General features: G+C 43.2%; 2 protein-coding genes across 2 annotated transcripts in view; one reads left to right on the forward strand and one right to left on the reverse strand.

Moving 5' to 3' along the window:
- Positions 1–286: 286 nt before the first annotated feature.
- TNNC1 (troponin C1, slow skeletal and cardiac type) lies at positions 287–9,861 on the reverse strand. The gene is made up of 6 exons (XM_081847539.1): positions 9,725–9,861; positions 6,046–6,076; positions 5,104–5,250; positions 4,444–4,558; positions 3,215–3,351; positions 287–730 (listed from the first exon to the last, which is right to left on the reverse strand). The coding sequence occupies exons 1-6, from the start codon at positions 9,746–9,748 to the stop codon at positions 699–701; spliced, it is 486 nt and encodes a 161-aa protein (XP_081703665.1). The 5' UTR covers positions 9,749–9,861; the 3' UTR covers positions 287–698.
- A 3,141-nt stretch (positions 9,862–13,002) lies between these two features.
- Positions 13,003–18,259, forward strand: part of NISCH (nischarin) — a 36,857-nt gene continuing 31,600 nt past the window's right edge. The window contains exon 1 of the mRNA XM_081847305.1: positions 13,003–13,397. Coding sequence (XP_081703431.1) covers positions 13,311–13,397 — 87 coding nt within the window. The 5' untranslated portion in view covers positions 13,003–13,310. The remainder of the gene's footprint in view (positions 13,398–18,259) is intronic.

Here is an 18,259-nt window from a genome sequence, read left to right on the forward strand (position 1 = left end):
AAAACAAATACTGTATGCATATGACTAAATCTTGTGCTTGCTGAAATCAAAGTTTTTCACAAGCATTTAAAGGAGTATATTGAGGATGGCTACCTAATGTTTTTGGCTGAAGAGCTGGGTAAAAATTCTTGAAATAAAGAAACAGACCTTGACAAAAATATGTTCAGAGAATACAGCACATGACATGTTTGATGAGGACACTCCAGTATAAACCCAAACCTGAAATGTTGATAAGCATCCCTAGCACCTTTTGGCAGTGAAAGACTTCTGCAAAACCACCAACAACTTTAGTTTTAAAATAATTTTATTAGCATTTCAAAAAGAAATTTTTATTTCTGTACACACTGTACTTTTACATTCCGCTTGACACTGGTGGAGGATGAGCTGTAGCTCCACTGTTAAATCAGAGTTTGTAGTGAATTACTAAATGTCTCAATAGTCATTTAAGCCTCATTTTTCATTGTCACCTGCACAACCCATTCATACATTAAAGGGCACATTATAATCATGGAAAGCAATAACAAGTAAACAGGACCACAACCTGACTCAGTAAATATTCCATAGGATGACTATCTGAGGCACTTAAGATATGGGTCAGACTTTCCTGATGTTCACCATCTTCAGTACATGACATCATGCAAGCAGTAAGGAAAAGAGAACTGGAGGTGTCCGAGGCTGCTTTTCCAGAGATCTCATGCTTATTCAACGCCTTTCATAAACTCCAGAAATTCTGCCAAAGAAAGGAAATCCAAGATGTTTGTTTAATAAGATGATGGTTGGAGAAGCAGGGGATGTTTCTTGACACTTCTTCCCCCCTCCCCAGCTCCACAAGTGTGATTCTCCTTTCCCATAGACCTCCTGCCCCACATGATGAGCTGTACTCATGCAAGGACTGTATACAGGGGTATGCATACCCCTAAAAGTTTTGTGAATCTAAGTTTGGCCTCATTGAGGGGCAGTATTTAAATATGAGTAGGAAAATGAGAGTACCCCTAAACACTTTTTTAGGAGGGAAAAAACACTGACTGTATGTATCAATTGTTGCACATAAGGCATGCATTTTGCCATTTGAGTTTGTCGTACCCATTACTTTCCCCGAGGCAAAACCACCCTATTATCATTCCTCAAACATTTTCCAAGCAAACAATGGCTATAATCCAAGACAGTTAAGCACACTTAGGACTACAGTATTTATTTCAATGGCCCAAAGCAAGCTTAACTCTTCATTAGACTGTGACCATGGCTATGAGACATCTCAATTTGTCTTGTGCTTTTTGTGAAAGGATAATCCAAAAATGATTTTGTGTATGGAAAATGATACCAACAGCTTAAATATGAGCTATTAAGAATTGACAATGCAGTGGCGGGGCCGTGAATGCAAGTTAATGCATTCTGACCCAGAGACTATTGCATACTGCAATACAGCCAAGGCTTTTCCTCCTTTATTTAGGTAACAGGATTTATATACCACTTAATCATCAAAACCTCTAAGCAGTTTACATAAAATGTACATTAAAATTTCTGATCACATCAAAATTTAAAAACAAGTTAGGGTAATTTTTGTTCAAAATAAAATCAGCTATTTTAAAAATCCACTATAAAACACATGTCAAATTTATATGTTTGGGCACGCTTGCTCATAAAAAAGTTTTTAGAAGGTCTGAAAACATTACAGTGAAAGTGCTTGCCTACAGTGCCAAAACTAAGGGCTTTTAGCCAGGAATTCTGCCCAAGGTGAAGCCTCCAGAGGGCGCCATTGATGCTCTCAGCCTGTTAGCCAATCTACGATGAGCTGGGGCTGCCTGACCACCACCCACTCCACCCCATAGGTCCAAAGTGGTTTTGCTATTGCCTTTCTTGCCTCATCCCATCCTACCCTCTGAGTCAGAAGCCCCTTCCTTCTCTCCCCACTCAGTGGCGTAGCGTGGGGGGTGCAGGGGGGGGCCGGCCGCACCGGGCGCAACATCTGGGGGAGGCACGCTCGCACTCGCAGCTCTCTGCCCCCTGCTAAAATCCACCGGTTAGGGGGCGCAGATTACTTGCCTTGCCCCGGGTGCTGACAACCCACGCTACGCCACTGTCCCCACTCACTTTGCCTGTTCCAGAGGGAAGAGTCCCCTCCGCGCATGTGGGGTGCCCAGGACAGCTGCATTGGGCTGCAGCACCAGCCCCTCTCTCCCTCGTGTGTCTCTACACTCCTTGGTGCCAGGTGGCTCCCTTGTCCCACCAGGGCTCCCCAGCTGGGACAGCTGTTTTTCTCCCCCCCCCACCCCAAATGTAACTGCGCTGATCTGTAAGTCTTTAAAGAGACATGAGAACCTTCTTTCCCACAATCGTGTGATAAGGTTGTAAATATGGGGGTTTGCTTTTTCACAATTCAGATCTCGGTCCCCTTGCTGTTTTTCGTGGGGTGGGGTTGGGGGAGAAGAGGGAAATTAAGACACAAAGAACTAAAACCAGACAGAGAAGTAAATGACCCTGTGCTTTGGGAAATGAAGTGAGATAATTCTTTATATTACTGGGAAATGACTTGCAGTGTTAACGTTTATGCATATTTACTCATAAGTAAGGACCACTGAGTTCAGAAGTAAGCCCTGGTGACTAGTGCAATGTCTAGGCATGCTCTACTCAGAAGTAAGAATCACCAAGTTCAAGAGGAAGCCGTAGTCCGTTCAAGTGAAGCCTCTGGAAGCTGCCCCTGCTATAATGGGCACAATGTCAAAGAAACTCTCAGGAGCTAGATATCAGAAAAGAGCAGAGGAGTGTGCGTGTGTACGCGTGTGCATGTGTATGGAAATGCGCATAGGGCTGGTCGATGTGAGCCTTCTACGCAGGTGAAAGAAAGCCTAGTTTTGCCGTGCTGCAGGGAATCGGCAGGGAATTCAAAAGTGCAGGTGTGGCTATACTGAAGGATTCCTTGCAAGTGTGAAATGAACACCATGTGGCACTCCCAGATCCACAGATCAAAGCAGTCAAGTGGGCATTTATGGGGTAAGGTGATGCTTCAAGTCAGCTGGTCCCAAGCTGGAAGGATTTTACTGAAAGGAGTACCTTTGGTCTTTAAGTAATGATGACTCTGAGTTTTTAAGATTAGGTTGTGTGTGTGTGTGTGTGTGTGTGTGTGTCCACCCTCTTTTTCTTTATAGTGGTTACCATCTAAGAGCACTGCAATTCTTGCTGTGATTTATATGCAAAGTTACACACAGTCATTTACCATCATAGTCAATCTTGCCATCGTTATTTTTGTCTCCATCTTTCATAAGTTCCTCAATGTCATCTTCAGTGATCGTTTCCCCTGTAGCTTGCAACATGAGTTTTAGTTCGTCTAGGTCTATGTATCCATCTGTATTTCTGTGAAGAGATGGGAGAGCTCAAAAAAGGAAGAATTCCATTCCTGTATATTTCTTCATTCTCATCAAGCATTGCATTGCAGCCGAGCGTTTATTTGAACACTGTATTCTATGCGATACACCACAAGATCAACCAAACAACCCAAAAGGCATTGTTTGGCATTAATATTTGTATTTCAATATGATCGTGTGCAGTTTCTCAGAGATCTGAATTTTACAAAGAAAGGACTTGCAAACAGCTGAGTGATAAGCTAGTGGAGCTGTTAAATGCACATGTGCAAATGCAACATTCGTACCCATCTAAATATTGGCCCTGAAGTTGTGGGTCTTTCTTAATGGTTGGCCAATGTGAAAGAGGGAAAAAATCCAAACGTGTTGAATCATAGAATTGTAGAGTTGGAAGGGAACCAAGGGTCATCTAGTCCAACCCCCTGCAATGCAGGGAACTCCACTAAAGCATCCATGACAGATGGCCATCCAACCTGTCAAGATAATGATGATGAAGAGAAAGTTCTGGAACCTTCTTGCCCCTGGGGGTCAGATTTTTATCTAGCCTTCCCCCTGCAGGCCAACTTTGTCAGGTGGGGAGGACAATAATCACATGGTATCATGTCGTGACATTCTTCTAATGTTTCTATGCCTAATTTTGCCTAATATATCCACCTTTGCAATGCACTTCCCCCTAATACAATACATTTTTGTATGGTGTTTTGTTTTTTTACTAAATTATGCATTTTATAAACATTCCACCCTAGTATATGCATTTTTCTGTGCATTACTTGGCTGGAGGACTACAATGAATCCCAACCTGGGAGAATGGCAGGATGTCAATATATTAAGTAATAAAAAGAATTGTAATATTCAGAGAAATGTGAATTTTGCAGGCTGGTTGTGTCTCAGTTTGCATATTGCCTTGAAATGTGAGCTGAAATGATTTCTCCCCCATCCTCGTAGTGGCAGCTATCACAGTGAAGGAAGTCTATGAAAGCTAGTTATCCTCTTCTTGCATATTACTAGTCACCCGGGACTAGGTATGAGTGTTAGAAACGTTCTGTCTCCACTTGATCACTGTCTAGGTCCACAAGGTACTTACTTGTCAAACATTCTGAAGAGATCGGAAAGTTCTTCTTCTGATTTTCCTTTGCTGTCATCTTTCATACACCTGACCATCATAACTAAGAACTCATCAAAATCTACAGTGCCACTGCCTGTCAATGAAAAAGAAAACAACAAAGGTAACTTATCTCTCACCTTGAGCATTTCCACTTAAATATTCCAAACATGGTAATAAAAAAAGCCATTTAATATGGTAAATGCTGTAGCAGTTGACAGAAGTTTGTTTTTCCTTCAAATTTAAATGGTGGTTGTTGTTTTTTCCCAAATTGTTGTTGCTCGTGTTGTTAGTTGTTCTTCTTGTTTCATCCATTCTTTGAATCCATAAACATTCAAGGAGGTGTGATGAATTATTTCAATATGATGATTTCCATCTAGAATTCCATCTATAAACCCAGCCAGATGCATGGGCTATAAATAAAAATAATGTTGTTGCTATTAATTCATTAAATTTATATACGACCCTTCATCCGAAGATCTCCGGGCAGTTCACAAGATAAAAATGCAGAATATGCCAAAGGACATCTGGTTCAACTCCTCTTCATTCCTCCTCCACACAGCTCTCAAGAAAAAAAATGTTTTACTATTTTTAAACTTTCCTTTCCAGATCCTTATAACCACCCAGAAAAAAATAGCTCACCATCTTCGTCTACTTCATCAATCATCTCCTGCAGCTCCTCGGGGGTAGGATTCTGCCCCAGCATTCTCATCACCTTCCCCAGCTCCTTTGTGCTGATACACCCATCCTCTGCACCCAGGACAAATATATCAAAAGCAGCCTTGAATTCTGGAGGAAGAAATGAAGTCAGGTTTTGCCACATTGAATTCAACAAGGAGGCTTCAAAGCCTACAGCACTTTCCAGCTGTGACTGACAGAAAATAGCTGGCAGCTTTCTACTCCTGCCTTCAAAATTATGCCAGATTGATTGTCTCTCATCCCTTCCCTTTCATGAATGGGACCAGCTAAGCTCAAAACGTTAAAAGGCTTAAAAGAGTTTTAAGGACATTCAGCCTCCCAGCATTTCACAGATGTACTCTGTTAGTTTATATTTTAATTCAAAAATATGCCAAATGCAATCTGTGGAGGGCCCATAGCTCAGTAATAGACCACATGGTCCATGCACATACAGACCGGGGTCAATCTCTTGGGTAGCAAGAAGTCCTTACTGTGGGAAGCCCCTGATAGACAGAGTCAACACTACTGGAATATTTGGAACCAGTACCTTGTCTTGGTACCAAGCAACTTCATGTCATATCATGGCCCAGTTGATCTAACATCATCAGGCAGCTTCATAGATCTATATGACCCCTTTTAAAAACATCTCTGGAATTACTTTATATCCTGCATCTGCCAATAAAGGGTTGGGAAGCATAAGCAGGAAATCGCCTCTTAAGATTAGAGTGAAGTGGTAGCAGGCTGAACTTCACAAATGGTCATCTTCCACCAGCTCTTTATTTTACATATTGATTACTTGTCAGCGCTGGTGGCTAATTGGTTAGTCAACCACCCCAATTACAAGTTGACAATGCGGCAAACAGCCTTCTTGTGAAATAAATGGGAAGATAAATGGCACAAGCTTACCATTTTTCTGTTCTTCTGTCAACTGCTCAACCTGTTATTAAAATAAAGACTCAGTTCAATCATACAGTATAACTATTTGTATATATATCATCCTTGTACTTCAGTCAAATATAGTCTTCCAGTAGCAAGACATTACAGGCTAACAAAACAGATATATTAATTTCTTAAAGTAAAATGTTTCAGTATCCTCCACCTTCACCTGCTCTGACATGAACTCTCTCTCTCTCTGTCTCTGTCTCTCCCCAAAATTAGTGTTGACTTGATTGTGAATTCTCCTCTTGATGCATCCCTTCTCATTAACATTGTATTTAATAGGCACATAACATCTTCACCTATCTCAAATATGCACATCTAATTTGCCTGGTTGTTTCCTCGTGGGATTTAGCCAGCATCTCCTTTAATGATACTAAATGCTAATTTGTACCATTTAGTTGCTATGTGCTCAAGTTAATACATAATACAGTGGTACCTCGGGTTAAGTACTTAATTCTTTCCGGAGGTCCGTACTTAACCTGAAACTGTTCTTAACCTGAGGTACCACTTTAGCTAATGGGGCCTCCTGCTGCCGCCACGCCGCCGGAGCACAATTTCTGTTCTCATCCTGAAGCAAAGTTCTTACCCTGAGATACTATTTCTGGGTTAGCGGAGTCTGTAACCTGAAGCGTATGTAAACTGAAGCGTATGTAACCTGAGATACCACTGTAGGAGCGTCCCCTCAAAATATCCATGCTTATGATCTGGGCCTTGTACTTCTGATTTATCCTCTCTGTTACCTTTGGTGAGCAGGCCTAAGTGCTTATGGTTTGCAGAATAGACTTCCAGGTTCTTCTGAAAGCTGGTGGTGGGGTGACAGAGTGTTGGCTCTAAATTCAGGTTCAGACCCAGGGACACACACCCCTCCAGCTCATTATTCTTCCGACTGGGCCATTGGACTCCAGTCTTGGACTCCAACTCTGCTGTACTCCTCCTACATACAAACAGATACCACCTCCTTCATGTCAGCATCTCCAAGATACACATACATCTTCTACCCTGTACCCCTTACACACCTTTGTGTAAATATGGCTGTTGAGAAACAATCCCTTATTCCTGACCAGTCCTGTTTGTGTCTGGAGAAGCTTTTCAGAGTAAACTGACACACATGGATCAACCTGTAAAATCTTTTCCAATTACCTATGAGGTCAGAACCACCCCATAGAAATACTGGTCTCCCATCCATCAGCCTTGCTTGTATTGCGTTGGAAGGCTGCAGAAAACGAATGACAAGATGGGGGAGGGGGATAATCTATGGAAACAGATAACAATAGCAGCAAGATGCCAGTTCAAAATTTCATAGTGAAACCTGAACCCGCTTATATAAGCCTCTGTGATGGAAGTAGAGCAGCTGTGAGATGCTCTTTCATTGTGATGACCAAAAAGAAAAATAAAAAAAACCCCGACAACCCAAGATAGTTGGAGACAGCAAACAAACGCCTCCTGTCACTTTTGTGTGCTCCACATAACTTGACTATTTTGGCACGCTGGCTATTTTTATGCCCTAGTGACTGAGATGCTGTTAAGAAAGATAACCCTTCTGATTGTTCACAGAAGCTGACTGACATTGGTATTTATCACTGGAGGCTTTTATCTCAACCCATGGCCCTGAAAATGTTCTTTGTATACACTGGCATCTGGAAACTTAGCATTCCAAACTTAGCTCTGCAGAAGAGATGTGAGCGGGCAACGCGATAAATCCGCTGGATTCCTTTGAACAAGTGGTTGCAAAATTACATGTGTTACAGGAGCAGTTGCATGCATGTAAAGATGATTGTACTTTGCAGTAAATGACGGACTAATGTAACATTCTTTCGTTTCCAGCTTGGCACCCCAGTTGCTGCCTTTTTATGTTAACTTGTTAGAGGATTGGACAAGAGAGAGACCTGGGGTCAAATACAGCCTCAGCCATTCGGCCTCTGGCAAGTCACATCTCTCAACCAAACCTCCCTTATAGGTTTGTTGTGAGCATAAAATGGGGAAAGAAATCAGCATTGAGCTCATTGGGCAAAGAGTAGGATACAAATGTCGTAAGATAAACATGTACAAGGCTTAAGCTAAGGCAACACATAAAGGATCATCTTGTTGACCAGGAGCCCCAAATGGACAAGGATGAAGAACTCTCTTAAGTGGCTGTAATTCTATTCCTACAACATGGGAAAACCAGTGACTTCCTCTATAATTGTTGTAAAGGCAAGTAAGTTAAAGGCTATGACAAGGGGTGTAGAACCACTGTACTAAATGTAAAGTAAATTTTGCTATAAATAAATTTCCCTCAATGCTTTGATGAGCCTAGTCTCAACAGTGTTGCTCAGAAAACAGACATTGCTGTCTGGGGTTGACTACCAACTTGCAGACTGCAGACCCTTTTATTAGTAAGAAAATGCAAAACATGCAGAACCCAGATAGCCCAGTGTTGTCCCATATTGGAAAAAGAATCTTCTGTATTTTAGACAGAAATGTGTCCACAGCCCAGATACATTCTTTTGCCTCAGTGGATTATTTATTTACAGCACATAGCAGCTGTTTAAACCTACTGGTAGGAGCTTAGCCACCACCAGGATATGCTCAGGCAGGAATCATCCTTTCTTCCATCTGTCTTATTAGGGTTTCTTATTAACAATCTTAACCACAGCAGAACATAAGCCCAGTTAGACTACAAATATAACCAGAACTGTTCTTCCCCCGATTAAAATGGAATTAGTGAGAGTATTTCTGTTATTGTCATTAGTTTCTCTCCTTACCCCTTTGATTTACTTTCCAAGCTAAAAATAATAACTAATCTAACTCTCCTGAAATTTAGGCAATTGTGATCTGGTGTCCTCTTCTTCATTGAACAGAGTGAGCATTTTCCTTCAAAATCTGTCTTGCAGAGCAGTGGTCAAAACCATAGGCGCAAAAAATTATAACCACATTACTTCTCAGGCCCCCTTGTAGTTCACAATTACAAGCAGAATTCATTATAGATGAATTCCGAATTAAACAAACCAACAAAAACCCTTCAGCTTGTGAACTTCTGGAAAAAAAACTATATTTGCATATATAAATAATAAATTGTTTCACTGCTATCTGCATTTTCTGTAAAACATATTGGCTATAATAGTACAAAGATAAAGTAGTTTTGAAATTATGCTCAACAACAGCCTTATGCAGTTAGGCATCCCTAATCCATTAAACAAAAACCTAAAATATATACTCTATTTAGAGCTGGGCTACAATGAAAACAGACTTTTTTGAAATTATGCTCAACAACAGCCTTATGCAGTTAGGCATCCCTAATCCATTAAACAAAAACCTAAAATACATACTCTATTTAGAGCTGGGCTACAATGAAAACAGACTTTCACATAAAACACAGTAAGTTTCATTAAATTAAGCAACAATGCATTTGTCCAAGTTTTTTGTTGTTTTTTTTAGAGAACTTAAGCTGTATGGCAAATCTCTTTATCATATCAACAAGTTGAAGGATCTCCATTATTACATTTAACATTAATGATAAAAATGAATCTAACATCATCACTAGCATTAACCAGAACATTAATATTTGCACCTTGTTAAGACATGTGGAGCATAATCCTATGCTTGCTTATGCAGAAGCAAGTCCCAGCCTCAGCTTTATATCATCATGTATGAAAATACTACTTACTGCTGCCTTGTAAATATCATCCATGGTTTGTTACTGTTGGCCCGGTGCTGGATGGAGATGACAAACTGTACAGAGACAAAATTAAGGTCTCTGCCAGCTCTCTGTCCCTTGAAGCTCTGCTTATATAGTAGGCTGTCAGCCCTAAATGTGTCAGCCAGGGACTGCTGATCGCTACACAGCCCAGCATATAAAGCCATCCTATCCACTCTAAGCAAGACTCTTCACCTTGTCTCAATGGGAAGCATGCAAAGTTTGTTACAGCTGACATTTCTAAAACATGATCCTAATTCCACTGATGCTTGCTTTGTTTGTTTTATACTTCAGAACTAAAGTGCAACCTGATCTTTGCTACACTTATGCTTCTTTCAGGGATCAGATGGCACACGTACGGAATGATGGTTCCACATTTTGGGGGTGCTTTAGTTTTCCGCGCTCAAACTCATCCATATGACTCACTGACAGCAAAACCAGTGCTTTGTATACTATGCACAGCTGATTTTCTACCAACAGAACATGAGTATCCTATTGGAAGACCTGTCCTTTCCAAAGGAAGCCTTTTCCAGATTCCACACGTGTATCACAATGTCAGGGGCAAGAACATGAGCCGATGGTGGTCTAGTTGTACACTCTGTGATAAATGAGAAACAATTCAAATATAAGCCTTTCACATACAGGTTTATGGTACAGTCCTTCACTCCACCCAATGGAACCACTTCTGTTTCCTTTTTAAGTAGTGAAGGAGAGTCTTCCATCTGAATAACTGTACCACACAATAGTCCAAATGTTTGAACTGACTCTTACCAAATTCTCTGCAAGCATCTGTGGGGTAAGCTGGTTAAATCCTTAACTCATGTCGACCCTTGGCAAAACAATTTGTTCCATCATTCACTTAGCTTGTTTAGGGACATGCATTGGTATTGAGGTTATACATATGCTAGAGTGAACAATCTCTCTCTCCACTGATTCAGAGCTCCCCCCTCTGTCCAAGTGTGTTTGCACACAGGTAGGTAGAGCTGGCAAGAAACTAATTCATCTGTAAATGGAAACTTATGTGAAGAATTTGCAAGTGGGCTTTACTTTGAATGAGTAGAGGTACGTAAGAATGGCACTACAATAGTCAGGATCACTTAACATGGATTTATTTCCTATATTTATTTATTTGTTCAGTCATATTGTGTTTTACCCCCACATCAGCCAACAATGCTCATGAAGCAGCTAACATAAGATCAATAAGACTAATACAGTGGTACCTTGGGTTACAAACACTTTGGGTTACAGACTCCGCTAACCCAGAAGTAGTACCTCGGGTTAAGAACTTTGCCCCAGGATGAGAACAGAAATCGTGCGGCGGCAGCAGGAGGCCCCATTAGCTAAAGTGGTACCTCAGGTTAAGAACAGTTTCAGGTTAAGAACGGACTTCCAGAACAAATTAAGTTCGTAACCAGAGGTACCACTGTATATAATTATAACAAATATTAAATATCCTCCTGGTCAAAGGGAGAGGTTTTTCTCCATTCTTCCAATGCTAAGAGTTGGCATTCTAAATTCTTCATCCGCTGCACTTGTATTCTCAGGTAATGGATGGCTCTGGGGCACCCTATCATTAAGCAGTGTGATGTGGCCAGGAGGTGGCCAGGAAAATAGCTGTGAGGTGGTGGAGAACCGAGCTGCCCTGTGCCCTCTAAACTAGCTTGCTGCCTTCAGACACAGTGGAGAATGCTGCTCCAGCCCTGGTGTTTGCTTGCCAGTCTGGTGGGTTTCTGAACATGGAATGTGGGTAGAGAAGGGACCATTTTGTCCTTCGCCACTTATAGCAAACTGTCTTAGGCTGGTACTGGCTGGCTGTACTTGAGGAATGAGCCAAAAAGGTGAACAGGCTCTGGTTCACACTGCTGCAAAGCTTGTTCTTGTAGCTCAGTGCATTCAGAAGTAAAATAATAAAGCATTTTTCAGGAGCTATAAGCAAAACAACAGACACTATTAACACAGTAATTCTTAAAGAGGTTACATAAATTATTGGAGATCTAAATCCTACCATAAAGGTTAACGTAGACAAGTCCAAAAATAATCCTTAAAACGCATGCCCCAGACAGTTGTCATAAATTACATTTTAAAAAAAATTAAAGTCATGTTCAGAAAAGAAAGACAAAACTTGCTTGGGACTCATACAGTAGCTAGGAAAGAAAAAATTGAGTGCAGAACTTAAAAGCTCTTATTCTGTTTTTGGTAATGTCTCCCTGGAGCCACAGGAGTTTAAAAAAAAATAGGCATTTTGAAGAGCAAGACAGACTGTGGTTAAGAGGCAGAGAAAAATAGTTGGTTAATGAGCCAGCTGAGAGCTAGCGAGGACAGAAAGATTGCCACATCCTTTGGGCCTTGCTGGATAGTTGCTCCGGTGAGGGAGAAGGAAGGGCAAGTTTTCTATTAGCGTTTCAGCTGATTATTTATTAGCTTAACATTCCATGAGGATTCTTCCATCTAAATCTCTTTTGTTTACCTTTGAATTTTGTAAGTGATAGCAAAGGATAACAGGATGACAAAGATTTACGTCCATGGGTGTACTCATGAGGTGAAGCAATTTGTTGCATAAACAGTATTTGCCTGGACATATCTACGTTGCATAATGGAGGTTCTTTCCGTGCCTCTCCAGGCAAAAATGGAGCCTCCTTCACAGGCGCAGGCTACCATTATAGCAGCAAAAGCCAGATTGTAGGGGTGATTTGCAATATAACGAAACAGTGGTGTTGTCTGGGATAACTTGTAGATGCTGGTGGCTCAGCAGCACAGGCCAAGGACTCACTAGTCAAGAGTGGTGGATCCTGTGGCTGGCGGAGCAACCGGCTTGAGATCTGGCATCTTATGTCAGCACCGTATCCGAACTGCAACACCTTCTTTCCAAAAGAAACTCAGGGGTGAAGCTGCAAGTCAACAGACTGGTTCCAAGCAGATGGGAACAAGCAACAGATGGGGCACCGTTGCTAGAAAAATGCAGTGAACACTCTGGCCACATTGCACTCCATTACCTCTCCTCTGAGGAGCTGCCTCTTTTTTTTTTTTTTAGGAGGAAAACGGGGTCGAAAGTAACCCGGAAGCTCCGTCCTCCAGCTGAAGGAACTGCGACTCTACCTCTTTCGAAAGTCCATGTTTCTTCCTCCCCCCCCTCGCTCTCCCGCGCTTTAGCCCCGCCCCCTACGCCCGGGGCTTCCTCGGCCCTTCCGCAGGCTGCGAATGACAGTTGTCGCGCGGCGGCGGCGGCGTCTCTCGAGGCCTCCTCCTCCTCCTCCTCCTTGCCCCGCCCCCGCCGGAGCCAGCCGAGTTAGGGAGGCGGGCAGGCGGGCGGAGTGAAGCCGAACATGGCGGCTGTGACGGCGGCGGGTGCTGCGCTGGCAGCGGCCCGTGGGGAGGGGGCAGCGCAGCAGCAGCAGCAGCGGCCGCCACAACAACAGCAGCAGCAGCAGCAGCGGCCGGCGGAGCTCGCCTGAGGAGAGCGGGCGCGTGAGCGCAGCTCCTCCGCCCCAGCGGCGCCTTCCCTTCCCGCGTCCCTTGCGCCCTGCCCTGCCCTCTTCTTGCCTGAGGAGCGGCCGAGATGGAGGTGGTCGGGGCCGGGGAGGAGGGCGAGGAGCCCCCGAAAGGGGTCCGGATCCTTGGCTCGGAGCTGGTGGAGACCTACACGGTGAGGCGGCGGCGGCGGCGGCGGCGGCAGGAGGGGCGAGGAAGGGGAGGCGAGGTCAGGGCGGTGGTGGGTTTCTTTTTCTCAAAGGGAAGGGTTCAAGTCTTTCCCCTGGGTCCCTCATCCCTCTCTCGGGGAAAAGGACGGGAATCTTCTGATCATGGTACACGTACACACGCACTATGTATCTATCGTGGGAAGGGGGGATAACGATGCGGGGATAAATGGGGAGCGGGTCGGAGAAAACCTGCTAAAGAGACGCCTTCCTGATGCATCCAGATCCGTTATTGCCCTGTTGGGAAACGATTGCAGGCTTCACCGGGTCCGTGTTATGCTTGTGCGCTTCCGAGATACACAGAACTCTTCCTTGGGCTGGATTTCCTTGGGCGGGAACACAAACTCCGAAAGCAAAGAAAGAAGATGCATATGAGAGAGCAAAGGTGGTGTTGGGGCAGGGGAGGCACTCCAGCCATGAAACATCATCCCCAGAGTCTCATCTTTCTAGCATTTGTAGAACCAGAGAAAGGAGGCAAAATGTGCTTATAGGTTCTTTTTTGTGAGAAATTAGCCCTCTCTTCCGCTTTTTAGTGTTTTACATCCCCGCCCCCGCCCCCCCCAAAAAAAATTCCTTTGGCACCCATGTGAGGGAGGCCATGGATGTTGTTGTCTCTCTTCAGGTTGAGGTTTAAAATACTTGCCTTCGAAATGGGTATGCCAAATCAAAGACCAAGTTCTGGTATGAGCTTCATTTTATTCTGCCCTCTCACTTCATGGTAAACAGATACAAAGCATCCTTTAGAAACTGGCCCAAACACATGACCTAACATATAATACATTTGGTATGTTGTTTTTTAAAATAATATGCAGAAGGGATGTGGCAATGGGCAAGGGACATTTTTCCAGTCTGGATCAAATTCAGTGCATGATAATCTTACGCAACTGTTAAAACTATGAAATGCTTCTCTTTTTGAATGGTGGGGTTAGAGGAAAAGAAGATGCTTTGATTTGCATTACACTAGTTGTAGTAATGCTCTTATCAATACCAGTAACTTTTTATACAGAGCTGTCCATGTGGACAAGTACATTACAGTTACCTAGCAGCTTTAGAAGCCAACCCAGAATCTTACCATTGAAACATCTCAAACTACTTGGTTACATAAATGAAAATGGGTGTGTCTCCTAGTTTTGTTTTAGCTAAGCCATTCTCTTAGATGAACTCTGAGCCATTATCATCAATGAATTTTGTAGTGTGAAAACACATTTCTAAACCTGTTTATGCCTATTTTAATAGTATGAAGGGGTGAGAATACTTGGCACCACATTGGTTTAAAAGTGATATATATGTTCCATTTCTAATGCTGCATAGATGCATGCCTTGTTGATTGCATTTTTAATACGTAAAGTGTAAAAAAAATCAGGGTATAATGGAAACGATTTACATAATGTGAGATACTTGGTAGAGATAGAACTGCAGTGTGAGAGTTTTGAAAATATTTTCCCCCTTGAGTACACGGGCTAGCTAAAATAAGAGAGAAGGGGGAGAAAGCAGTCTAGATAAAGTACTTTCAAAATGTAATTCTTTTGATCTGTGTGCAGAGCAGATAATGATATTATAGTGACTAATCCAGCCAAAATTAGGCAAACAGTCCCCCTCACAGTGCTAATTTTGGCTTGCGCCTTGTTTTGTTAGTGAATACTTTTATTTGTTGGTTCTACCCAATGTAAAACGAAGACAGACTGGTAGGTCGCCTACCACAGCAACCTCATGATAATAATAAGAAAACCATAGACAAGAAATATGTTTACTGATGAAGTAGACTGTAGTCCAAAAGATCATATGCCATAATAAATTGGTTAGCCTTTCAGGTGCTATAAGATTCCTTTTGGATTTTGTTGCTGCTGCTGCTGCTGCTATAGACTTAACGCCTACCCATCTAAAAATTTCACTCTCATAATAAGATCTCCCTCTAAAAAATTAGTAACTGTGTGGCAGCGCTCCACTTTTGTAAGGTACAGTGGTACCTCTGGTTGCGGACGGGATCCGTTCCGGAGCCCCGTTTGCATCCTGAGCAGAATGCAACCTGCGCGGGTTGCAATTTGCCACTTCTGTACATGCATGTGATGTCATTTTGAGTGTCTGCGCGAGCGACGAAACCCGGAAGTAACCCTTTCTGGTACTTCCGGGTCGCCATGGGACGCAACCTGAAAACGCTCAACCTGAAGCAAACGCAACACGAAGTATGACTGTAATGGACTTGCAGTGTCCCAGGAAACTTGTGATGATGGGAAAGGTACTAGACTTGGCTTGGGGAAACTTGCTGCATTTTTATTTGTGAGAGCCACCAATGAATATCCTTACACAACTTTATAAGTAAGCAAAGTAAGCGATACTTTTCCCTGCTTAAGAATCAGCAGTGTCTGGCAGCCATTACATCAATCCATACCCTCTCTCAGATCTACTTTCTTGCCTAGTAACACAGTTCACTAAGGGTGCACCCCCATGGCCCCTTGTCAGAGCTACTTCTTTGCTATTCAAGAGGTCAGCTCCTCCAACTGCAGTGGCTTAGCGTGGTTTGCCAGTGCCCAGGGCAAGGCAAGTATTGAGCCCCCTAACCTGTAGGAAGAAGCAATCATATATCACAGTCAAGGACAGGTTTGAGGAGCCCACCATGCAAGAGTCTGCTCTTCAGGGACTGGGACCATCTGGAACCAACCGCTGACATCTCAGTTTATGGTGAGCACAGAGTAACCCTTCTGATGGGATGGGAGCACTCCGATGGTGCAAACCTTTGCCATAATTGGCTTGCACTCTGCACAACCTCTGTGGCTCCTTCCCTTTTGCGCACCTTTCTCCACGCTTGGAGAAAAAGGTGGCGGGGGATTTGGTTTTGAAGAACAGCGCGTAGCAACAGAGTGCCACGCTATTGGGGCTGTCGTTGAGTGGGCACATGACCCTCTCTGCTGCAGGGCAGGCTGAAATGAGTGGGAGCATCTCTGCCAAGGCTCAGGGCAATGGGCAGAGGAAGCCATCGGTAGGCAGGACAGGGTTGGCCATTGCTCAGCCATCGCAGTGCCTCCATGCAGTGCTTCTGCTGTTGCCAGATGGAGCAGTGCAGGATATATGTGCACACCTCCTCAGGTTGGGGCATTGCCACTGCCTCAAGTCTCGCCGTCCATCCACCTTTCCCACCATCAGGAGACGCCAGACAGCTGAGGAATACAAGGGCCTCTCCTATCTTAGCTCCTGTTTGGTGTTTCTGCTCAGGTGAAGCGGGCAGGTGGGACAGGGAGTGCCTTTGGTCAGGGCAGCAGCTGCAGCCTCAGAGAGAACATCCCTATAAATTTTTGAACCCAGGGCAATCACCCTGGTGCCCCTCCCCCCTGCTACGCCACTGTCCAACACCGTGGGCCAAAAACAGGGCAGTTCCAAAAGTCCTCCTGGTCCCTTGACATTCCTCCCTATGGGAAGTCAGGGACACATTCTCCATGCTTTGGTGCAATTGGGGATAGCCAAAACCCCATTTATATTATGCAAATATATGTTCCCATCAGCCTACTTGGCAATACACATTCTCACCATTTAGTGAACAACTCACTAGTATCTCTTCATAGGAATTAGGTTGTACTCATTAAAAATGTATTTTTAAGTTATGTTATAGGGGGGGGATTAATAAAATTAAGAATTCTTAAACAGCTGAAGGTAAGCACATTTGAGTTGCACTTATTTCAGATGAAGTGATTCCCCTTCCCCCTCCCCAACTTTGACTGGATTGTGCCCACGGTTCTGCATGTATTTTTTCTTTGTTTCTCAGAATTATGAACAGCAAGAAGCCCTTAGGAGCCTTTCCCACCCTTATCTCCCCACGACAACTTCCTGCACCCCTTGAAAAGCTGCTCCTGAAGGTGTGGGAGGCTGCCTGAAATCAAAGGGAGATACAAAGTAATTCCCCCTGCAGCCCCTGTGTCCTGCCCCATCCTATTCCAGAGAGTTCCTTCATCCTCAGGAGCGGCTTTTGGTGGGCTGCAGACAAGACAGTGCAAAGATTCCCTTTTCCAAGCTTCCTTTTTAAGAGCCAATCCGAAATGAAAATGTGCAAAATTGTTTTTTATGAGAGATTTTGTATATACTCTACTTTGTATTTAGTGCCCCTAATGAAATCTGCAAGCTCAAAACACATAGCTTACCTATCAACTTGGGTAATAACATTGCCCTTTGTAACTGCAGATCTTTAGATTATTACTAGATAATACAAAGCAATAGCAAGATAAGTGACATTGATGATGACGTGTACAGGCTTTGAAGCTTCATTTACAAAAGGATTGTGCTGTGAGAAATGTAAAAACAACCCTGTCTTCTCTTGTGTGTAAATACATGCTGATTATTGTGATTCTAGAGACACAATCCAGAAAAGTGTGTGCACAGAGAAGAACTGAGTGCACAGCCTGAGCTTCCTTTGAAGTATTTGCTGCAGCAGCTCCTACTGCCATGGTTCAATTTACAAAACAGCTTGCTGCCTCAACAGCCAGAGCTGCTGCAGTGAGAACTTCAAAGAAACCTCCTGCTGTGTGCATGGTTCCCCCTCCTCCAAATGCACATGGAGCCTCTGTAGATTGCCGCCACTATTGTAGCTAGGTTGCTCCATATTATTTCATTTGTATTGTTCCATAGAAATAAGCAGTGAAAATAATTGATTTCAGGTAGTGGAGTCTCATTATAGAAATAGGCATGTATTCATCAACCTTCAGAATACAAGAGTACACACTCTTTTCTATTCCCTATATCAGTGAAGTATTTTAAACAGTATTTATTAATCTACTGTAATCTAATTTAACGTTAAGTCCCCTACATGTTTCCTTAGACATAA

The sequence above is a fragment of the Podarcis erhardii genome (assembly GCF_964252035.2).
Source record: "Podarcis erhardii genome assembly, chromosome: 2".
Classification (NCBI taxonomy): Eukaryota; Metazoa; Chordata; class Lepidosauria; order Squamata; family Lacertidae; genus Podarcis; species Podarcis erhardii.